Raw genomic sequence first — 22,600 nt, forward strand, 5'->3', positions numbered from 1 at the left:
TCAGACCAATGGAAAAGAACTGAGAACTCAGAAATAAAATCATCAACACACAGAAAACTAATCTTTGATAAGGGTCCCAAAAATATCCAATGGGAAGCAGATGCCCTCTTTAACAAGTGGTGCTGGGAAAAAAATGGATATTTACCTGCAGAAAAATGAAGCAAGACCCTTATCTCACTCCATGCACAAGAATAAACTCAAGGTGGATCAGAGACCTTGAAGTTATACCCCAAACTATTAGGGCCATCAATGAGGGAATTGGGACCAACTTGAGAACTTTGGCACAGGGAATACACAGGCTATCAGAAATAGGGATGGACACAAACAGAGGAGGCACAAATTGACAAATGGGATATACTGAAGATAAAACACCTGTGTACATCGAAATAACTCACCAAGAGAGTAATAAGAGAGTCCACGTACTGGGAAAACATATTTACCAATGAGACGTCAAACAAAGGCCTTATTACTAAAGTCTACAATATTCTGCTAGCTTCCAAAAAGAAAAAAAACCTAATTACCCACTGAGTAGGTGGGCAAAGGACCTGAAGAGAAGTTTCACAGGGGAAGAAATCTGAATGGCCAAAAAAATATATGAGAAAATGTTCCCGATCTTTAGCCATCAGAGAAATGCATATTAAAACAATAATGAGCTACCACCTGACACCCTCAAAGATAGCCCAATTCAAAAAATCAGAAAGCAACAAGTGTTGGAGGGGCTGTGAGGAGACAGGAACTCTCAACCACTGCTGGTGAACCTCTAAGTACGTACAGCCACTATGGAAATCGATCTGGCAATATCTAAAACAGATGGAAATCAAGTTACCATACAACCCAGCAATCCCCCTACTGGGCATATACCCAGAAGAGGCAAGAAACAGACCAAGACGGAACGTCTGTGCTCCAATGTTCATTGCAACACAGTTCACAATTGCAAGGAGTTGGAAACAACCCAAATTTCCATCAACTGACAATTGTTTTTAAAAAGCTGTGTGGTATATATATACAATGGAGTACTACGCATCGCTAAAAAAGTGATGAATATATGAAGCACATCGCTGCATGGGAAGAACTTGAGGAAATCATGCTAAGCGAAGTAAGGCAAACACAAACGGACAAGTACAAAATGAATACGCTCACGTAAACTTTAAAAAACTTGCAAAAGGGGCATAGGGGAAAAGCTACTATATACAAACATTCCTTGGGTGAGGACCATGTAATACTGCAGGGACCAGATCAAACACAGGGATACATATGGTAGACATATAAAAAGGAGGTGGGAAAAGGAAAAAAATAAAATTAAAAAGGAAATGGGTAGCGAGGGCACAGGGCACTAACCCACCCAAGGGTAGAGCATTGTTTATATCTCCACAGGGAAAGAGGGACCAGACTTCAACCCAGTGCTCCAAGATGTGAATGCAACATGCCAATGGTGTAGGGAACCAGTGGAGAGGTCTGGGGGGCCGGCCCCACTCCCAACTACTATGTGGACATCTGCCCCTCCCCCCAGAAGAATTTATTTCAAAGGCCAGCATTGAATCTGTAGCTCCAGGAGAGGGACATAACTGATCCAAGTAAATGGGAGCTGATGAAGGGGGAGGAGGAGAGTGTGGAGCACATCCTGGCCCACCAGGCCTTGAGGACGATGTTCCCAATTAGAGCAGCCAGTTCAGGGAGAGGACCACATGGCTGGCCCCACAATGAGACATGATGTCCCTTACTGACCCATACCCCTACAGGGGACAACACTGGAGATACCGTGGAAATTGTGCCCAATCTGATCCCACCACACTGAGGCAAAACATTAAGGGGGTGCAACAGAACAGCAAGAGAATGGAGCGGGGAGTTCCCTAGGGAATGTTGAAGCTGGATGTTGGCACCAGGGCATGGTGCCCCAACAGACTGGACTGGAAAATACTCCTAAAGGCCAACAAACAGGCCTTGAACTAACTACAAGCTTTTCTTTCTTGTGTTTTTTTTTGGTCATTGGTTTGTTGTTGTTTTGTTATAATTGTTTGGTTTTGCTCTGTCTTGTTCTCGTGCATGTTATTATCTCTGCAGCTCTGTCTAAGTAAGATAGACTGGATGAACAATAAGGCGGAGAAAGCAAAGGGACCGACAGTTCCGGGGAACATGGGAGTGGGGGAGGTGGGGGGAAAGGTTGTGGTGTTAACAAGCCCAGGGACAAGGAAAAGAACAAGTGATACAAATCGGTGGTGAGGAGGGTGTGGGAGGGCCGGTAGGGGATGATCAAGGGTAATGTAACCAAGAGGAATTGCTGACAACCAGGTGGGGACTGAGCATGATAGTGGGACAAGAGGAAAGTCAAAGGAAATAGAGGAAAGAGCTGGGAGGCAAAGGGCATTTATAGGTCTAGATAAAGGCATGTACATATATAAATATATTTATATATGAGGATGGTGAAATAGATCTATGTGCATATATTTATAGGTTTAATATTAAGGTAGCAGAAGGACATTGGGCCTCCACTCAAGTACTCCCTCAATGCAAGAATACTTTCTTCTATTAAATTGGCATTCTGTGATACTCACCTTCCCGACACAACTGCTGAAGACAAAGCGGGTGAATAAACAAATGTGATGAAGAAAGCTGATGGTGCCCGGCTATCAAAAGATGCAGCGCCTGGGGTCTCAAAGGCTTCAAGGTAAACAAGCAGCCATCTAGCTGAGAATCAACAAAGCCCACATGGAAGAAGCACCCCAGCCTGTGTGACCACGAGGTGTCGAAGGGATCAGTTAACAGGCATCAAAGAACAAAAATTCTTATCATTGTGTGCTCACCTCCATGATACAATTGCTGAAGACAAATAAGTGCATGAGCAAATGTGGCTAAGAAAGCTGATGGTGTCCGGCTATCAAAAGATATAGCGTCTGGGGTCTTAAAGGCTTGAAGGTAAACAAGCGGCCATCTAGCTGAGAATCAACAAAGCCCACATGGAAGAAGCACACCAGCCTGGCCAATCACGAGGTGTCGAAGGGATCAGGTATCAGGCATCATCAGAACAAAAAAATCTTATCATAGTGAATGGAGAATGTGAAGTGGAGACCCAAAGCCCATTTGTAGGCCACTGGACATCCCCTTACAGAAGGGTGTTGGGGAGGAGAAGAGCCAGTCAGGGTGCGATGTAGCAACCATGAAACATGCAACTTCCCTTGAGGTCCTAAATGCTTCCTCCCCGCCCCTGCCACTATCATGATCCCAATTCTACCTTGCAAGTCTGGCTAAACCAGAGGATCTATACAGTGGTACAGATAGGAACTGGAAACACAGGGAATCCAGGGTGGATGATCCCTTCAGGACCAGTATTGAGAGTGGCAATACAGAGAGGGTGGAGGAAGGGTGGGGTGGAAAGGTAGAACCGATTAAAAGGATCTACATGGGTGAAGGGAGACATTGCACAGGGCAAGATAGACAAAATAATAATTTATAAATTATCAAGGGTTCATGAGGGAGGGGGGAATGGGAAGGGCAGTGAAAAAATGAGGAGCTGATGCCAGGCACTTAGGTGAAGAGTAAATGTTTTGAGGATGAGGGCAATGAATGTACAAATGTGCTTTTCACAATTGATGTCTGTATGGATTGTCTTAAGAAGTGTATGAGTCCCTAATAAAATTATTAAAAATAAAAATTTAAATTAAAAAAAACTCAACAGGAAAAAACAAACAAACAAAAAATGTTAAGGGTATCTTCTTTATCTAGTGAGCATTCTATTGTATAGAATAGAGCATCTCTAGTCTGCAAAAAGCTTGTCTTTCAGGCAAGCAAATCCATTCAGGCTATATTGTACCATTCCCAATTGCAGGTTTTGATCTCACCCTACCATTTTTCTAGGGTCAGCTTAAATACCATCTTAAACATCTTAAACATTAAGGTTTTCCATATAGTCTACCCATATTAACTTTGTTCTTCCTTTGGAATGATAACTCTATTTGCAGCATTTGAGTTAATTTACATTGTGCAGTCTTCTTCTATGATTATAACTTGCATAGTTCTCATACAACTCCCTACCCCAAACTCAAAGTATAGAATTGGAAAACATACACAATGAATTATAATCACAGGCTATTTTAAGTACTCAATATTTGCTTATATGGTGATTGAAATTAGTGGACTAGTAGGGTTTGCTTGATTGAAAAATGCTTGATTGTCACATAAAAGAATTCATATTTGACAAGGTAGCCATTACTGAACAAAAAATTGTTGTTCAAGAGGAAGAGGGACAAGATAAAACATTTAGGCAGTAAGATACTGAATAAAGAGAATACATACATTGGTGGGAGCATTAATATAGAGACAAAAGAGAGATTATGGAAAAAAGATGGGATGTGAAGTTGTTTACAGTGGAAATGGCAAGGAAAATTCTAGATAATTTCTTTTTCCATGTATTAAGCAAGAATTGTAAGTGCTTACTGGACACAGGGTCATTATGAGTGGGAATCAACTTGATGGCAGTGACTTCAGTTTTGGTACTATGTATGTAATAAAGATAAAAATTGGTTTCAAATAGTACTATTTGGCTAAATGCTAATAGTTTATTGAGAACTACAGTATCAATAAGATGGAATACTCTACTTTTCAAAACACAGTAACAATCTTCATGTACTGATATGGGACAATTTCCAAGTTAAAAAAAAATCTAGGTGTAGAATAATGTATACACCATAACATCATTTAGCAAAAAAAAAAAAAAAAAAAGCAAGGGTCTACAGATGTACAAATGAGTACACGTGTACTCATTTGCTTATAAAGAGCATTAATTGGTGTGTACAGTTTAAGCCCCATACTACCCTAAAGCTCAGTAATCTAATCCCACCCAACAGCAGCACAGAAGGCAAGCCTGCGTACATATTACAGGCCAGAAAACTCTATGGAACTGTTATATTCTGTAAAATAAGGGTCTGTAAAGTATCCGAACTCAATAGCAAGAGATTTAGTTTTGTTTTTTGGTATCTGTCTATAAATGTATACAATATCTTTGAAGAAACTAGTACCATTTGCTGAGGGGAAAGAAAGGGGAAAGGGAAATATGGCTGAAGGACAGAAATAGTCAAGCTACTTAGTACTGTGTGTTTTTAGATGCTTCTCAAGTTTGACCCACTATAAAGTAAATATATTTACTTTTTTAAAAGTAGAGTATTAATGCTATGTGGCTTGAAAAAACACAGAAACTAATATATGCAGTCTTAAGAAGTTTAGCCTCAGTGAAGTCAACTTGGAGAACAATAAATAGGGAATGATAGCTGATTGCAAATAAAGCCATATGGTGTCATGATTAGTAAGGATAATATAAGAAAACAGCCGAGACTTACTTTGTTGCAGAAATTTTATAAAAAACAAACTCATTTAATACACTTAAGAACGGTTTTTAAGTGGCTATTATTCCTGTCTTCCCAAAGAGGAGGGCTGGGCGGTATAAATGGTCAACGTGCTAAGCTGCTAACCAAAAGGATGGGAGGCTGAATCCACCCAGAGATGCCTTGGAAGAAAAGACCTGTCAGTACACCTCTGAAAAATGCCAATCATTAAAAATCCACAGAAAACAGTTCTACTCTGACACGTATGGATTCTTCATGAACCAGAATAGTTAATGGCACTTAGTTTTGTTTTGTCCATCAGAAGAAACTGAGGCTCAGTAACTTTTCGAAAATGCTATAACAAATCAGTGATACAATTAAGATACTGAACCCACAAAGTAATGTTCTTGGCTATTTCATTGTATGGTTCCCATATAGTGAACTTTGATGTTAAAAATTTTGGCTTTACCGTTTATAACAACATTTCATAAAGTGAACTATGTATAAATAAGAAAACCTACTTTAAACTCTGTAGTCTCATCTGTAGCTGGATAAATTAACACCTGAATTACAGCACCCATGGAGTGTTAAATTTACTATAATGACAAAGTGAAGTTCAAGACTGCAAAAGGTATTATTAATCATCTAAGAGCTATTATTCTTACTATTACTAAGTACAATAATTATTTGAACACACAACACTCAAATATTTCAAGACATTCTCTATGTCCTAGAAAAATCATGACAAACTGGCAAAAGCCCTACAAAAATTGTTCAGTAATAGTAGGGATATGTGCTACAGGCAATTATATTAAAAGTGCTAAAGAATATGCACATCTAAAAAAAGAGAATAATCTACTTCTTAAAATGGCTCAAAACATTAAGTGAAATATTAAGAATGTGGATTTATCTGTACCAATGCAAATGCTCTGGTCTAGCTGGATTTGTAAGGTAGAATTGGGGTCATGATAGTGGGGAGGAGGAAGCATTCAAGAACTAGAGGAAAGTTGTATGTTTCATCGGTGCTATACTGCACCCTCACTGGCTTGTCTCTTCCTTGTGACCCTTCTGTGAGGGGCTGTCCAATTGTCTACAGATGGGCTTTGGGTCTCCACTCAGCCTTCCCCTCATTCACAGTGATATGCTTTTTTATTCTGGGTCTTTGGTGCCTGATATCTAATCCTATTTGGAAACAGGGAATCCAGGACAGAAATCCCCTCAGGACCAATAATGAGAGTAGTAAGACCAGGAAGGGAAGGGAAAGGGGGGGAGAAAAGGGGAACAGATCACATGATGTACATATAACCCCCTCCTAGGGGTGTGGACAACAGAAAAGTGAGTGAAGGGAGATATTGGTCAGTGTAAGACATGAAAAAATAATAGTAATTTATAAACTCTGAAGGGTTCTTGAGGTAGGGAGGGTGGGGGAGGAAGGGGAAAAAAATGAGGAGCTGATACCAAAGGCTCAAGTAAAAAGAAATTGTTTGTAAAATGATGATGGCAACATATTATACAAGTGTGCTTGACACAATGGATGGATGGATGGATGGATGGATGAATGGATGGATTGTGATAAGCGTGGTACAAGCCCCCAATAAGATGATTAAAAAAAGAAAAGTGTGGATTTTAAAATACCCTTTCAAAAACCTTGGCAGTGTTATAATGGGCATGTACCTAAGTCAGTGTTTAAACTACAGACCTACTTGAGAGCAGATCTAGAAGACAGGTCACTCAATCTTCTTAAAAGGACTATTGCTGCTGTTAGATGCTGGTGAGTTGGCCTCTTTATTATTCTTGGTGACCCGAAGTGCAATTGGATCAAACTACTGTGACTCATAGGGTTTTCACTGGGCCTTTCTACCAAATCCATGCCACTCTGAAACATGAAATTCTCCAAAGACACATGAGTGGTGGCTGAGTATGAGATGCATTGGCTGAGAACTGACCCTGAGTTCCCTGAATGGATGGTGAGCGTTCTATTACTGTGCATGGCAACCCCAAGTAAAGTAGAACGAAACAACACCTGGCTCCTGCACCAGCATCACAATTGTTCATATGTTTGAACCTATTGTTGTGGCCACTATGTCAACCATCTTGTCCAGGGCCTTCCTCTTTTTTGCTGCCCCTCCACCTTCCAAGCATGATATCCTTCTTCAGGGGCTGTCCCACCTGACAACAAGTCCAAGGTATGTGAGACAAAGTTTCACCATTCTTGACACTAAGGAACATTCTTGCTTTACTTCTTTCAAGACAGAGCTATGTTCTTTTGGCAGTCCATGGTATTTTTAATATTCTTCACCAGTACTACACTTCAAATATATCGATTTTTCTTCTGTCTTCTTTTTTCAATGTCAACTTTCACAAGTATATGAGGTTATTGTAAATACCTTGCTTTGGGTCAGGCCCACCTTAGTCCACAAAGTAACATCCCTTGCTTTTCAACACTTTAAAGAGATCTTGTGAAACAGATTTACCTAGTACCAAACAATAATCTCTAGTGGTCTATTTGTATTTTGTTGACATGCGTATGTGGTATAAGTGAAATAGGATTAGACCCCTGTTATATATTCAATATAATTTAAAATAAAGACATGTAAGGGAAAATATTAATTCTACACTAACTTCCACAAAATAGAAGAGTAAGCTCCAAAGTTGGAGATGAAGCTATGCTCGGGGATCACCTTTTAGCCAATCAACAGACAACTGATGGGTCTACAAGGTGAACAATAACATTCCCTGGGAAGATAGACCTTTCCTAGCAAAGTAGGTTGACATTTACCCATGAGCTAAGTTCACAGGGGAAGAAGGGACAGGAGACAAGGAAAGAAGTGGGCAGAGTGCTGGTATATTGAGGGGATTGCAACTAATGTCATGAAACTAACTGTGTATAAATCATTAAACGTGAAAATAATGTACTCTGTAAACATTTATCTAAATTACAATAAAATGTTCACAAAGGAAGAAAATAGAAGATAAGGGAATACTTCTAAACTCACTTTATGAGGTCAGCATGATCATGATAAAAAAATGACAATAACAAAATTAGGAGTGGGGAAGGGGTAGCCACATCATATAGGTGGCTACTATAACCCTCATGAAAACAAATGCAAAAATTCTTAGTAACATATTGAAAATTTTAATCGACTAATATAAGGTAATTCACCATGAATAGGGTTTTACAAAGAATTAAAAGTTGACTTATTATGTAAAAATAATTCATCATATTAATAAAATTCAAAAATAAAAACCATGCCATCTCAATAGATGGTAAAAAAAGAATTAGGTAAAAAACAACATCCATCCATAATTAACAAGAGGAAACTAAAAAAAAAAAACCAACCCTCAGAAATTAGAAACAGAAGTGGACTTCCTTTAAAGAGCATTTTGATAAGGTGCATGTATGAAAAATCTATGCCTAAATGATGAAGACTGAAAGTTCCATATCTTACTTGGGTCAGTAGCATCTAGGTTTTTACAACGCTCGTGAGTGTTCACATAAGGTACAACCACGGATCAGTCTCCTCATCCAAAGGAAAGAATGATGAAAACAGAAAGGCTTATACAAAAAGTTCATCCAGTAGACTAATGGACCATGCAAACATTAGTCTCCACAACCCTGAGACCAGAAGAACTAGATGGAACCCAGTTATCACTATCAATTTCAAAAGGATCACATTAGAAGGTACTGGATAAAGTAGAAAAAAATGTGGAACAATATTCAAAGTCATAAAAGAAGTCAGGCTCGATGGTTGGACCATTAAGATAGGAAGGACTCCCCTAAGACCATTGTTCTTCATGTGACCAGATACCTCCACCTCCTTTATCGGTGCTTGCTTTATCCGCTTTTTTTATATATGAAAAATTATTAGCTTAAAATATACCCTTCCTTTAGAATGGCCTCGTACCATGACAAAGAAAACCATATTCTCAAGAGGGATTATACCTACAGGTATAGGAATTAGGATTGACAACACATATTTGGGGGAAACACATCAATCTAACAGGCTAAGAAATTTCGATGGAAAAAGAAATACCAGTAGTCACTGATAAGTTAATAAATAAAAATTACTTCCCATTTGAAATTATAAAAAGCCTTAGTAAGACACTGAATTTCAAGAATTGTAAAGAATTAAGTTTTAAAATAAATATCCTTTGCAATTTTTACTCTTGTTATAAAGCCATCACTAAAGTGAGAAAATGCAGATACATAGAGAAGAGGGATATATTTAGAAAGAAGTAATTTACAAGCAACTTAAAAAATGGTCAAAAACTACATTAAATAGAATTTTTAAAAGGAAAAGAATTTGTTGGACTACAGGATAACATCCATTCTGATTCTCGGAGTCTACAGCACAAGAAAATATTCTAAATGCACTCTAAAATTATTTCTGATGTTGGTCAGTGAAAAAGCTTGAAAAGAAGTTTTCTCTAAACAGAAAAAAAAGTCTCTAAATTATTTCAATCTGAAAACACATCTCACATGCAGAAAATTGTCTGCTTTCTAGATAGATATTAATTTTCAAATTGAAAAACTATATAAATATACTGCTACAATTAGGTAGATATTCAGATAAAATACGATTAAAAATATGATTATTGTATCTAGTTGCTTTATGCAAGGACAATCAAATAGCATATAATTTAGAGCTTACACTGTTTTTCTATTATAGATATGATTATGAGATATCCTGCTAATACATGTATTTATTAAGTCTCTGTCTATTAAGAAATAATATATTTTTTAATTCTTGTGGTAACTTTGCCACTCTAGTTATTTTAAGTGTACAATTTAATTACATTAATTACATTCACAATGTGTATAGCCACCACCACTACCCAATTTTTTCATCACCCAAAATAGAAATTCAGTATCTAATAAGCAATTCCTCCCCCAGCCCCTGCTAACCATCATTTGACTTTTGTTAGATACATTTGCTTATTTTAAATACATCATAAATACAATACTTGTCCTCTGTGTCTGGATTATTTTACTAAATTTAGACAGGCCAATATATTTTTCTTCAAGGCTGAATAATGTGCCATTATACATAAACACATTTTGCATAGTACATATTCATTTGTTGATGGACATGAGTTGTTTTGAGTGTTATGAATAATGCCGTAACTTACACAGCTGTGGAAGCAGCTGTTTGAATGCCTGCTTTCAAATTTTTTGACTATATAGATATTCTCCATGCCAGGTACAAACTCCCTCAGGGTTTTCTATCTTTAGACCATCTCTACCATGTAGATGATTCACTAAGGTAGCATGTCAACAGGAAAACACTGTCTTATCATTTTACACAGTGCATTATGCATGTCTTGAAATTAGATGAATTTCTGTGGTCCTCCAAGTTTGTTACCCAGGTAGCATATCCCTTTGGGCATAAATTAAAAAGTAGTAGGAACCCTGAATTGTAGAAGAAGGTAAATGGAGAGATGAGTTTAAGATTTGGTAACTTATAATATTTAAACTACCTAAGTCAAGCTTGTACAAGTCAGGGCTCACATGCAGTATACATCTCAAGAATTTCAGGTACCTGAGAATTTAGAAGTATATGGAATCGCAAATATTAGTTTTCCCCAATAACACACCTAGCATACTTGTATCTTTTCACTTATGATCACTGTGGCAGTGGATTATGATCCTGAGCCATATGGGAACAAGAAACAATCAGAAAATAGGGTTTCACAAGGAAGAGATACAATTGTGTCTTAATTATAATTGCATTCATTACCTGTCTCCATTTTAACACATAAATTACTTAAAGTCCCTAAACATGAATTCATAAAACCTTTTTAAACTTACACAATCCTTCTCTCACCCCAACAAATAAATATACTCTCATAAATTTTCCAAGGTTCTTGCTCCAATTCTGACCGATGCTCTCCCTCCCGCCCCTTTAAACATAGTTGCCACAGCACAGTACCTGCCAGAGGATATCAGGTATTAGAGAAGAATCTGTGGAAATCCATTATCATTAACATCCTTAACCACTTACAAAACTGCATTGTTTTATTTAACAGTTTCTAAAGAAGCATTTTTTGACTGACATTATGTTTTTCCTTTTAATTAGTGAAGACTAAACTTATCAGGAAGATAACATACCCATAAATCTCAGGGGTCTCCCAAATTAATTGTTTGAAATAAACAAATTAGGGGTAAACTTGCAGTTACAGTATCAAAAACCTTTAAGAGTACTGACACTTTCCTTGGTTTATAATATCTGGTCTGAAGTTCTATGATTAAGAAGAGGATCAATTCATCTTTGTAAAAATTATTATTAGACATAATATTTTTATCCTTCATTTTAAAGGTAAATTAAAATGATAGGCAAATTTAAAATGGTAAATAGGTAGGTAAATTAAAAATGGTACAGTCGGAACAATTATAAAACTGGCTCAGAACTTCTTTTTAGACAAATTCTTAAATTTTGGGAATGAAAATCACCGAACACAGCACAGGTAAACTGCATGCTTGTTAAATACATGTTTAGTTTAAAAACCTATGAAGATTACACTCAAAATTCACTGCCATCAAATCAACTCTCCTCATAGCGACAGGGTGGAATTGCCCCTGTGGCTTTCTTAGAGCAGAAGTCTTCATGAGCGTGGAAAACTTCATCTTCCATGGAAGCGACTGGTGGTTTTGAAATGCTGAACTTAAGGTTAAGAACCCAATGCACAATCACTACACTACCAGGGTCCCCTCTGAAAATTCCACTAGGAAAGATTATTTAGAAAATATTTGGTCAGAGCCTCTTTTTTTGTAAATAAAAAACTTGAGGTTCAGAGAAGCTGAAGGCCCTCCCCGAGGGTCACAAGCCTGTTCAGTGGGATTAAAGCCTAACATTTAGGTATTCTGCTGCTCTGCTAATTTACCATGATTCAAGAAAACAGTAACATTTTCAATTTCTTCAATTTCGGAGATGTTGTTTTTCTTCTTCCATATTAATATTTAAGAGAACACAAACCCAGTTGGTATAACTCTTTACCTGACACACACCTACTCAAGCACTAGCGATTCTTTACTTGTATTTTTCTGTCCTCTTGCTTTTTCCCAGAGATCACTTATAAAAACAGGAAAGTGCTATGATATTTTAGAATTCTAAAAGAGCCTAATATATTGGGAACAGACACACTTGTTATGAAGAGAAATTAGCTGCTGGAAGAAGGAGGAAAATGGGTTACCTTGAAACTGAATACAGAACACACATAATTATTACTGAAACAAAGTGCTATTCGCTTCACTCTTGCCATTGTTAGTGAGAATTTAGACTCCTGTTTGACCTTACGGAGGTGAACTGTCCACCCGAGTGGGAGCAGCTGAGACGCTGTTAAAGAAGCTACAAATAACCTGCTGGGAAATTCAGCAAGCACTATTATTATATCCTGTTTACACTGTCATTTTTCCTATCAGTAGGATATTATTTATACAGACCCCACCCATGAACTTCTTGTTTATTATAGAAACCCTCCAAATCTATAAAAAGAAGCCTCTGCATTTGTTTCTGGAACAAGCACATGTGTTATAGTTTTACATCTCAGTACACTTTTTTTTAGCACTCTCTTCTGCTATGCATCACTTGTTCTCATTTTTATCTTCAGGTTGGTTTATTTCATTATTTCTCATATTAAAGGTGAACTCAAGTAACTTTACAAGAATTCATTACAAGGCAATGTTCTGGGAACACCACATCGTAAACTTTATACTTTAGGGTAACTTTGCACAGGTGGACATTTCTCTAATTTACACTTGACTAATTTGTTTAAACAGAAAACTAATCTATACTGATCAGGCTTGGAGTCGTGGTGACATAGTGGGCTAGGTGCTGGGCTGCTAACTGCAAGCTCAGCAGTTCGAATCCACCAGCTCCCATGTGAGAAAGCTTTCTACTCCCATAAAGAGTTGGTCTTGGAAACCCAAAGGGGCAGTTTTGTCTTACTGGCGCCCCATGAGTAGGAATGGACTGGATGGCTGTGAGGTCAGACTAATCACATGCCCTACCAACCGACTTCTGGATGCCTTCATGATCCCTTACCCAGGTATGTCGATTAGGAGGGCTAAGCTTTATTTTTGTTCTCATCCACTCACTATTCTTTAGCTGGATCTCATCTTACCTGATTTTAGCAGAATAACTAGATAGGCTGGTAGAAAAATGCAACAATCAAGAATATTAAAGAAACACATAACAGAGTGCATTGGAGAGATAAGTACAGAATTGCAAAGACATAAATCTAACTTGACCAGTTAATACTGACTTTGTCAGTTGACACCTACTCTAATGCATGCTGGACCTAATCTGTTTTACAAGTTTCTGGATTTTTGTTTTGTTTTGTTTTGTTCATTCATTTTAGGGTGTGCCCCAGAGGTGTATGTTATCGGGGTCACCCTCTTGAAGTTGTGTTATGTTTTTCTGTTTTTTTGGTATATGAAAATCAGGATTGATGAACCTATAAGGACAGCAAGTAGAATAAGGGTTGGGGGTACAGTGGTGGAGGCGGGAAGTGCGAGGGAGGGTCAAAAAGGAGGTGTCAAGGAGTCCAGGAAGAAAAAGAATGCTTGGAAACTGATTGTGGTAGCAATTGTACAATTCTGCTTGACATGAATGAACTACGGAATGATATAATATATGTATTATATCATATCAATAAAAATTTATATAATAAAAATCATAGAAGGCATTAAGTTAGGTAAATCTGCAAAAGAAGTGTAACTGTACACTTTAAAAAATTAAAGTGTAAACGCGAAGGTGTTCCTTGAGGATAAAGGTGCATGTGTCCTAAGACATGGTATTTTCAATGGTCTCTTATCAGGGGTGGGATTCAAATAATTTAATAACCACTTCACTACACTAATGATAATTTTAAGTATAAAAAAATACACCAAAAAGTCATTTATTATTCCATAGAGAACAATAAAAGAGGTACACATACTAGATTATAAGAGCTTTACAATATTAGTGAAAAAGTATTAATATCTGACAAAAAACAATGAAAATGCTATTTAAGATATTTAAAACATACACATGAATTCAGTAAGGTGTCCAATTGAACAATGAACCAATCTGGTTATCCAGCATCATTCTCTTCTCATATAAACAATTGAATTTATAGTACATAAAAGAAAAATATTATTGTTGTCAGGGTAGCAATTCATGTAGCATATGTTGCATAAAGCAATAATTTTGGAGGGATAAGGAGTACCACTGGACCAAGTTATAGTGGACAACTACTCATATATGAAATTTGTTATGGGCATTACTAACAGTCCCTTTATTTTACAAAGTAGCTAGGTAAACATGAAGTGTTCAGGGTACATGTACAACATGTTTAACTGGCAGGAATACTGAACCTCAAGGTAGTGAATTAAATGTAGCTAATTAAAACTGGGGAAAAAAGAGATCAAAGAAGTCAGAATGAATATAAAAGCAGAGATAATCATGATAAATAGAGATTGATAAAGCTGACATTAGGAGGAGAAAGACAACAACAGTGAAACATCCCAGTGAGAAGAATCTTGGAAATAGTAAGCAATTGAATTTACCTAGGAAGTTTACCAAAAACAAGATGTCAATATAAAAAGAGTGGAAAGCAAGTGTCAATGAAAAAAGAAGTTTCATTGTTTTGACAATAAAGTACCAAATCAAATATTTCTGACCATCAGAGGATAATATTTTTCAGGCCAATTTAACTTGATAAATACATATAACATATAAAAACATAATGCATTGATTTTATATTTTATTTGATCATTTAATGGTAAATATTATTTTTAAATTCCCAAAAGAAGGCAATATAAAATGTATCATGCTTAAACTGATTGTATAAGGGATATTTTAATATTCACTTGAAAAATTATACAACAAAATTAATTTACTTCAATTGAAAATAGTTAAATTATTTGCAATTTTATTGACCCCCAACATTACTTGCTTTGGTAATTTGTAAATTTATAAAACATTAGTTATGCTGATACCTTATGTATCATCAAGTACTTCTGTATTATAATTATAAAATGCAATATAGAAGCAATACTAGATGAGCACTCAAGAGAAGTGTGCTGTGAATCTAAGTCTACCACAGTCTCACAGCTTAACTTTGAGCAGATCACTTATAAAATTTAGACAACTGTTTCTTTACCTACAAAATGAAAAAAAAAAGATTCAAGTTCAAAGAAATCTTTTTGACTTAATGTTAGAGGGGGTTGGTTTTATAAAATGCCATAGATGAGCTTTGAAAATGCAGAATTTTGTCTAGATTGTGATAATAATTGTACAAGCCCCAATAAAATGATTTTTAAAATGCCGTTTCCAACACTAGTGGGGCAGGAAGAAGTCCAATTTTAAAAGGAGTCAATGAAAGATGGGAAAAAAGGGGAAGAGGATCTTAACAGCATAGATTTCTTTCTTGGTAATTTTAGCAAAAGGGTTAATTATAGGTAAGGAGAATGACCATAGAAAAGTTGATCCAATGTAAGAAATATTCAGGCCAGGAAAACAAGCATGTTTACAGGTCAAGAGAAGGATAAGTGAAGAGTGAGAAAATTAAAATATAAAGGGTAGAAAGGCTACTAGAAATAGAAGATAATACTATGACTGTAAATCTTGGTGGGAGTGGGGGTTAGCAATTTAAAGAAGATTAAGTAGATGACTTAAAGTTAAAGGGAAAAAAGACTTCCCAAGAGAAAAAAACAAGAAGATAAAGCTGTTTGCTAAGAGCAAGAAAGGTAGAGTTTGGTTCAGATTCCTAAGTGATGAAGGAAAGCTATATGGAGATAGGAAAATAGGGAGAAAATGAATAAAATTCAATACTGAAAACAGACAGCATTAATCTTTTTTCTAGAAGCTAGAAGAATATTTGTAGCACTGACAAAAAGCAACATAGGTATGAAGTGAAATCAGTTTGAGGAACAAAATAATAATGTTCAGTTTTAAATATATAGTCTTTGAAAAGATAGGTAGCCTAAGTAAAAATGTCTTTAAAAAGGGAAAATATACATATCACACTAACATGCAAGAAAGTTATGCGTTTGAAAGTACTCTGGCTCAAATATGCAACTTTAAGAGTTATCAAAACAGATATAACCGTTGGAAGTTTTAATGATGGTAATGACAAATTTCTATAGGTCTAAAATTGCATTTTATAAAGCACTTTCAGAAAGGAGCTGAAACGTTCACAAAATGAATGAAAGGAACTCTTTTCTCCAAGGACTGAGGTCACAGCTTTTGGAGGCACTTAAAACTACATAAGAAGCAAACATGAACTGGCCCAAAGGAAAAGATAAGAATCATAAAAAAGCAAATGGAGAATATATGGAGTAGAAAGATAGGGAGTTAGGGGTGTTGTGTGTTGATAAAATGGTACGCACCTAAAGACAATAAACGTAACAGCAAAAGAACAAGATACCCCCAAAACTGTAACAGGAAATAATTAAAGGAATATAGAAGTTTTAATGGACAATGAACATTTTAATAGACAATGAAAGTAGAGAAAGATCAAAATGAAAAGGCTTTAAAAATCTAAATATTACATTGCAGAGATAACTTTAGTGTAGCAAAAGTAAGGACCATGTAATAAAACAGATATTACACATGTAAATACTTTTTCAAATCTTATTTTCTAAAATAACATAATGCATCACATTGACTATTATTGACAGAGACATTGCTAAACTTTGTCTACCAATGGAGTTAATGTCAGGAAGACAAACCACAGGTTCCCAGAACAGTACATCTCAAACCTAAATCAAGGGGTGGGGGCGGGGGGAGGTGTGGAGGGTTAGTGAGGATATGGTTAAAAAAGTTACTCAGTTAAAAAAAAAGTTACTCAGTAGCAGTTAAGTTTAGAGTGCTACTACGTATTTTTACGATTCTAAGAGGCTCCTAGGTGATGCCCAACTGTTGTTCCATGGAAAACATGTCTTGAGTTTCCCTTTTCAATAAGGTAGTATTATGAAATGCTGAAGAAATCCTTTTCTACAGTACTTCAGAATAATTTACATCAATATTGAAAGGGCTTCAAAAGTGAATTATTTTAAAAGTCCATGATGATTTAAGATTTAGGGTATTCATGATATTCACACATGTTCTTTCCTGCCCTCTCCGGACAAAAAGAATTTTGTAATGCTACTGTTCCTTAACACTAAAATTTTTTTTAATTTATGTTTGCAAACTAGAAAATATGATTACTTCTAATCTTAAGGCTGAAGCCAAAGTGGTAAATGACAACACTGTATATTTTCACACTCCCTATCAGCAGACTTCAGTAAAACCTGTTTACTTGCTCTCACAGTGTCCTTAACACAATAACTTACAATATACACTCGAGTATAAGCCACCCTGAATATCAGCCGAGGCACCTAATTTTACCATAAAACTACATTAAAAATGTGCTGGAAAAGACACGAATATATACGATAGTCCTTGAAAATAAAGGTAACAATTTGTATAAAAATATCCCCTTGAAGAATGCCTAACAACTCAACAATGAAATTCACACCATCTACTGCACAAGGTTTCTGTAACGAAAGGCACACATTAAAGCTTTTACATAGGAACAAAGTTGGCATTTACAAAAATGTTACTTGTATGTGTATGTGCCTAGCTGCATTTATATGTGCAAAGACACGCAATACACACAATACAGACCTTATACTGTCAAGATAAAATTTAAGATGCACAATGCATTTTTAACCAAATGGTCAATAACAATTGTCTTGGGAGAAGCACAGTACACTCCTTGGAAGTGAGAATGGCAAGACATCATCTTACAGATTTTGAGGAGGGACCTGTCCCTGAGGAAGGACACCATGTGTGGTAAGGCAGAGGGTCAACGAAAGAGAAGAAGGCCCCCAACAAGATGGTAGTGACACCATGACTGCAACAATGGGCAAAACATAGTGTTGGTGAAGATGCCACAGGACTGGGCAGTGCTTCATTTCATTGTGCATAAGGTTGCTATGAGTTGGGACCAACTTGGTGGCATCTAACAACACCACAAAAATAGCCTATTAGGAAAATTAGCTTTCATACATAGTGATGTCTGGATAGCAGAAAAAAATATCTTAACACTAGAAGGTACTGCTGAATATCAACTCCAACTATTTCACGCATTGACGAAACATAGCTTGACAGTGGTATTAAAAAAAGGAGGAGGAATGGAGTAAATAATTTTTCATAATTATCTCTGTATCTTAAGTCTACAAAAAATCATTGAAAGTGTTTCAGATTCTTCTCATGCAAAGCATAGTTTTTTTTAAAGGGTCCATCCTATATGGTGGCACCTTCGGGTAAGCATTAAACTGCTGACTGCAAGGTCCATCGTTCAAACCTACCAGTTCCTCCACAAGAGAAAGATGAGGCTATCTGCACCAATAAAGATTTACAGCCTTGGCCACCCTACACAGCAGTGTTTCCCAAAGTGGTGATGATGTCCCCTGAGGTGGCTGGAACAATCCAGGGGACTGCAAAAGCAGATACCTGTATCATGGAGTAGGCTATAAGACGAACATTTTTTAATGACCGGGGAGAGCGGAGTAAAATTTTCTTCTGAAAAGGTGGTGGTAGGCCAAATAAGTTTGAGAACCTATGCCATACAGGGTCCCTATAATCACGGGGATCCAAGAAAGGAAAGCTGTATGTAAACAGAAAAGACATATAAGTCCCAACTGAAGAATTCTATAAAAATGTAAATTGACACATGTACTAGGAGTGGCCACATGCTAGGGATGGGACTGAAGTGGAGGTAGGGTGTCGAGGGGAATGAGATGGGAACAAATAACTAAGAGAAGAAAATGTTAATGACATTAAACTCTGATCTTCTCAGTAATGTTTGAGGAAAGCTTTCACCTATAGGAAAGTGGTTTAGAAGCGATTTCCCTCATCCTCGTAAGTTACTTTTTAATTGGTAATATCAGGATTAAATCAGGGATTACATTAAAAGTTTAAAAAGGGTAAATAGAAGTTGGATGTGTATGTGTCACAGCTATGTGACAATTAAAAGAAACATGGATAAACCCTTTTAAATCACAAAGTAGGGAAATCTGTATCAGAAAAGAGCTTTAAAGTGTACCAGCACAAGCTTAGGGTGAAAAAAAGACTACAGAAGTTCCATGGTATCAGACACAATGAGTTTTAAATCACAGGCATAAATTATTATGCCCAAGTTGACAGATCTGCACTGCAATGCAGAAATGAAAGTAATACTCCAACATCTGCAGCAGTGGGCAGAGACTAGACATGATTCCAGAATAAAGGGCTCTTAAGCTCTTACCTGTTACCTGTGCAACAACTGCTTGGGAAATCCTCCGATTGGCAAGAAAGGCTTTGATTTCCTCTTTTATCACACTGCTGTCCCTCCTAACAAAACAGAAGACAAGACCAACAATGTATGTTGACAGTAGAAATCCTCATCTTTGCAAAAATTGGTGAAACAGAAAGGCAGGGAGAACACAGAAAAAAAGGACACAAAAATAAAAGGTAAAAAGACCAAATGTATGAAAATATGAAATCAAAACAAATCAAGAAACACCAAATATTCAAGTCCTAATACATCACATCATCAGCCAGATGCTTTAGTAAATGCCACAGTAGATAATAAGTCTCATACCAGAAGGCTGGGTAATCGCATGCTGGGTATAATTCACATTAAGAACAAGGCTGCCATATGGTATAAACTAAGTTTCATTAGTGGGGAATGGATATATTTTACACAGACAGAAACCCTAGAAAAATAAAAGCAACAAAAACAATCAAATGTGAGTAGCATGTTAATTAAGCCACAGCATAGATGTTTATTTTTATAATCTTTGATAAGAACATAGAAATCTCATCCTCATAACTGCTAACATTATTACCCATTAGAAGAAAGGTTGTCCTTAATCTGCCTGTTTTTTTACCCTGTATAAATTAAAATATACATAAAGTGGGAAGGGTTAAACACAAAATTTTAATATTAAAAAGGTTCTTAGTTGTTTTCTGTTACATGTACATCAGAATATTTAGACTTTAAAGACTATACTATATTTTGTGTCCTCTGGATTAATTACTACATTCTTCCTGTAGTAAGATAACTGTTAGAAAATTTAATTTAATTTTTTTAAAAAAAACAACTTCTAAGAAGACTAGAAATCCTTTGGATTGACCACTTACTCTTTCAATGCTTTATTTTAAAAAGATTTATATAAATAAAGCACTGATTTTTGTTCAACTTTAAAAGTCACAGAATAATAGTAATTTATTTCCTAATGCAGAAGGGCTAAATCGAGTGTGTATGCTGTTTTTGTACAACCTGCAAGAATTGCTTTCACAGACGAACATTTACAATCGATTTCACAGTAACAGCAAAAAACTCCCTAAACCCACTGCCATCGAGTCAACTGTCTCACAGAGACTTAAGCAAACTATAATCACATCTAAAATTATTCCATTCATTAGTACAGTTGTGATACAAAATAATGGACAAAATTATGCCTATGATATTTTAAATCTTGTCAATAAAATCTTGTAGAAATTTATGCTATCCTATAAATATTTACATACTGTTGTGTCTTAATTTTGCCCCTTGGCCACAAAATCTAAAATGTTTACTACCTAGCCTTTTACAGAAAAAGTTTGCAAACCTTGACATAATGTAACACAAGGGTTCAAACCTTTATAAATAATTTTGTGACTAGAAACCAAACTCTTTCTAGGGGCTCATATTTCTCTGTTGATTATTTGAAGAAACAAATGAAAAATGTTCTATCCCAAAACCATCAGTTGTGATATAGTCTGGACCGGGTTTCTGACTTCTCCGTGAGAAGAGGCTGTAATATTCAGCATGTGGCCTCCATGCTCCATTTTTGGAAATTCTCGGGGAGAGGAGAAAGGCAGTGTGCTAGCAGCTTCCAAGTTGGAACATTGCAGGAGTTTTCCTGATCCACCGGTTGGAAATCTTAATTAAGAAGATACAGAAAGGCTGACTCATAGAGACCTTACAGGATACGGCAGAATTGCCTCTGTGCATTTCCAAGACAGTAACCCTTTATGGGAGGTATGCAGCCTCATCTTTCTCCCATGTGCCTACTGGAGGTTGTTTAGTGGTCAAGAACTAGCCACCACACCACCAGTGCTCCTTAATACTATCTGAAATTTCTCTAAAAGTACATTTCCATTTGAAATCTTTATTTGAAAAATATGCATTGTTATTTTATTTTAAAATTGTATGCTGGAAATTAAAGGCAAAAATCAATAATGCTTTTAAAAGCCAAGCAAAATAACTAACTGTTGATTAAAATACAGAAAATGTGGAACAATCCTCAAATGTCCATTCTAAACAGTTGAGCAAGAAATGTCTTTACTAGTATCTAGCTATTCCAATTGGCTTATGAAAATAAAATAACCAAAGCAGCTGTTTTTGATAGATGCAAAATTAATGACAGAAAATTTAAGCAAAACATATTTCAATGTATAGAATATTGTTAGGAAAAAAGAACAGCGTTTAAGAGTATTATGGTTAAATACAAAAATGTGTTATGTGGGTAAAAATGATTAAATGGTGCTTTCTTGATTGTTGATTTAAATGTAACTAAAATTATTTTATTTTAAATCAAATATACCTACAGGAGACATTAATAAATAATACAGAAAAGATAACACTCAATTATTCCATAGGAAATTATCCAGTTTCTGATTTTGTCACAATTTTGCAATATGGTATTTAGCAAATAAAAGGAAGCCCGAATGTCTGCAAGATAGGAGTAATTTACTTAAAATTCATCAATAATTTATCCTTTCAGAGCCTATAGACTTAGAACCCATAATGAGTAAATAGGACAAAATAACATACTAGTTATTCAACAGATTTTTCAGAGAAGCTTTTTCATATCGAAGGAAAAAAAACAACTGCAACCTAAGAAATAATGGTATACCTGGGCAAGTCATTTAGTCAAGATGAGTTTTGATTTCATTATCTAGTAATTCAGGGTATGAATACCCCTCACCAGGCTTAATACTTTGATCTTCAAGAACTGAACTGAAATCATAATAAATGTTTATAATATATAAATTTTTAATGTAATGCTAATTTTGGAAGTATAAAAGCTATAATATATATTGACCATTACTTTATAAAGCCTAAGAAAAGACTGCATGGAAAGCAGAAACAATTGATCCTCTCTAACAGTGGTTCTCAGCCTTCCTAATGTTGTAACCCTTTAAGAGTTAGTTCCTCATGTAGTGCTGACCCCCAACCATAAAGTTATTTCCGATGCTACTTCATAACTATAATTTTGCTACTGTTAT

General features: G+C 36.0%; 1 protein-coding gene across 11 annotated transcripts in view; it reads right to left on the reverse strand.

Moving 5' to 3' along the window:
* Window positions 1-22,600, reverse strand: part of HMBOX1 (homeobox containing 1) — a 193,228-nt gene that overhangs the window by 79,781 nt on the left and 90,847 nt on the right. For all 11 annotated transcript variants that reach the window (XR_012785738.1, XR_012785737.1, XR_012785736.1 and 8 more), the window contains one exon: window positions 19,590-19,675. Coding sequence is in view for 8 of the 11 variants with exons in the window: in XM_075556451.1 (XP_075412566.1) it covers window positions 19,590-19,675 (86 nt within the window). In the remaining 3 variants the exon portion in view is untranslated. The remainder of the gene's footprint in view (window positions 1-19,589; window positions 19,676-22,600) is intronic.

The sequence above is a fragment of the Tenrec ecaudatus genome, chromosome 8, assembly GCF_050624435.1.
Source record: "Tenrec ecaudatus isolate mTenEca1 chromosome 8, mTenEca1.hap1, whole genome shotgun sequence".
NCBI classification, from domain to species: domain Eukaryota; kingdom Metazoa; phylum Chordata; class Mammalia; order Afrosoricida; family Tenrecidae; genus Tenrec; species Tenrec ecaudatus.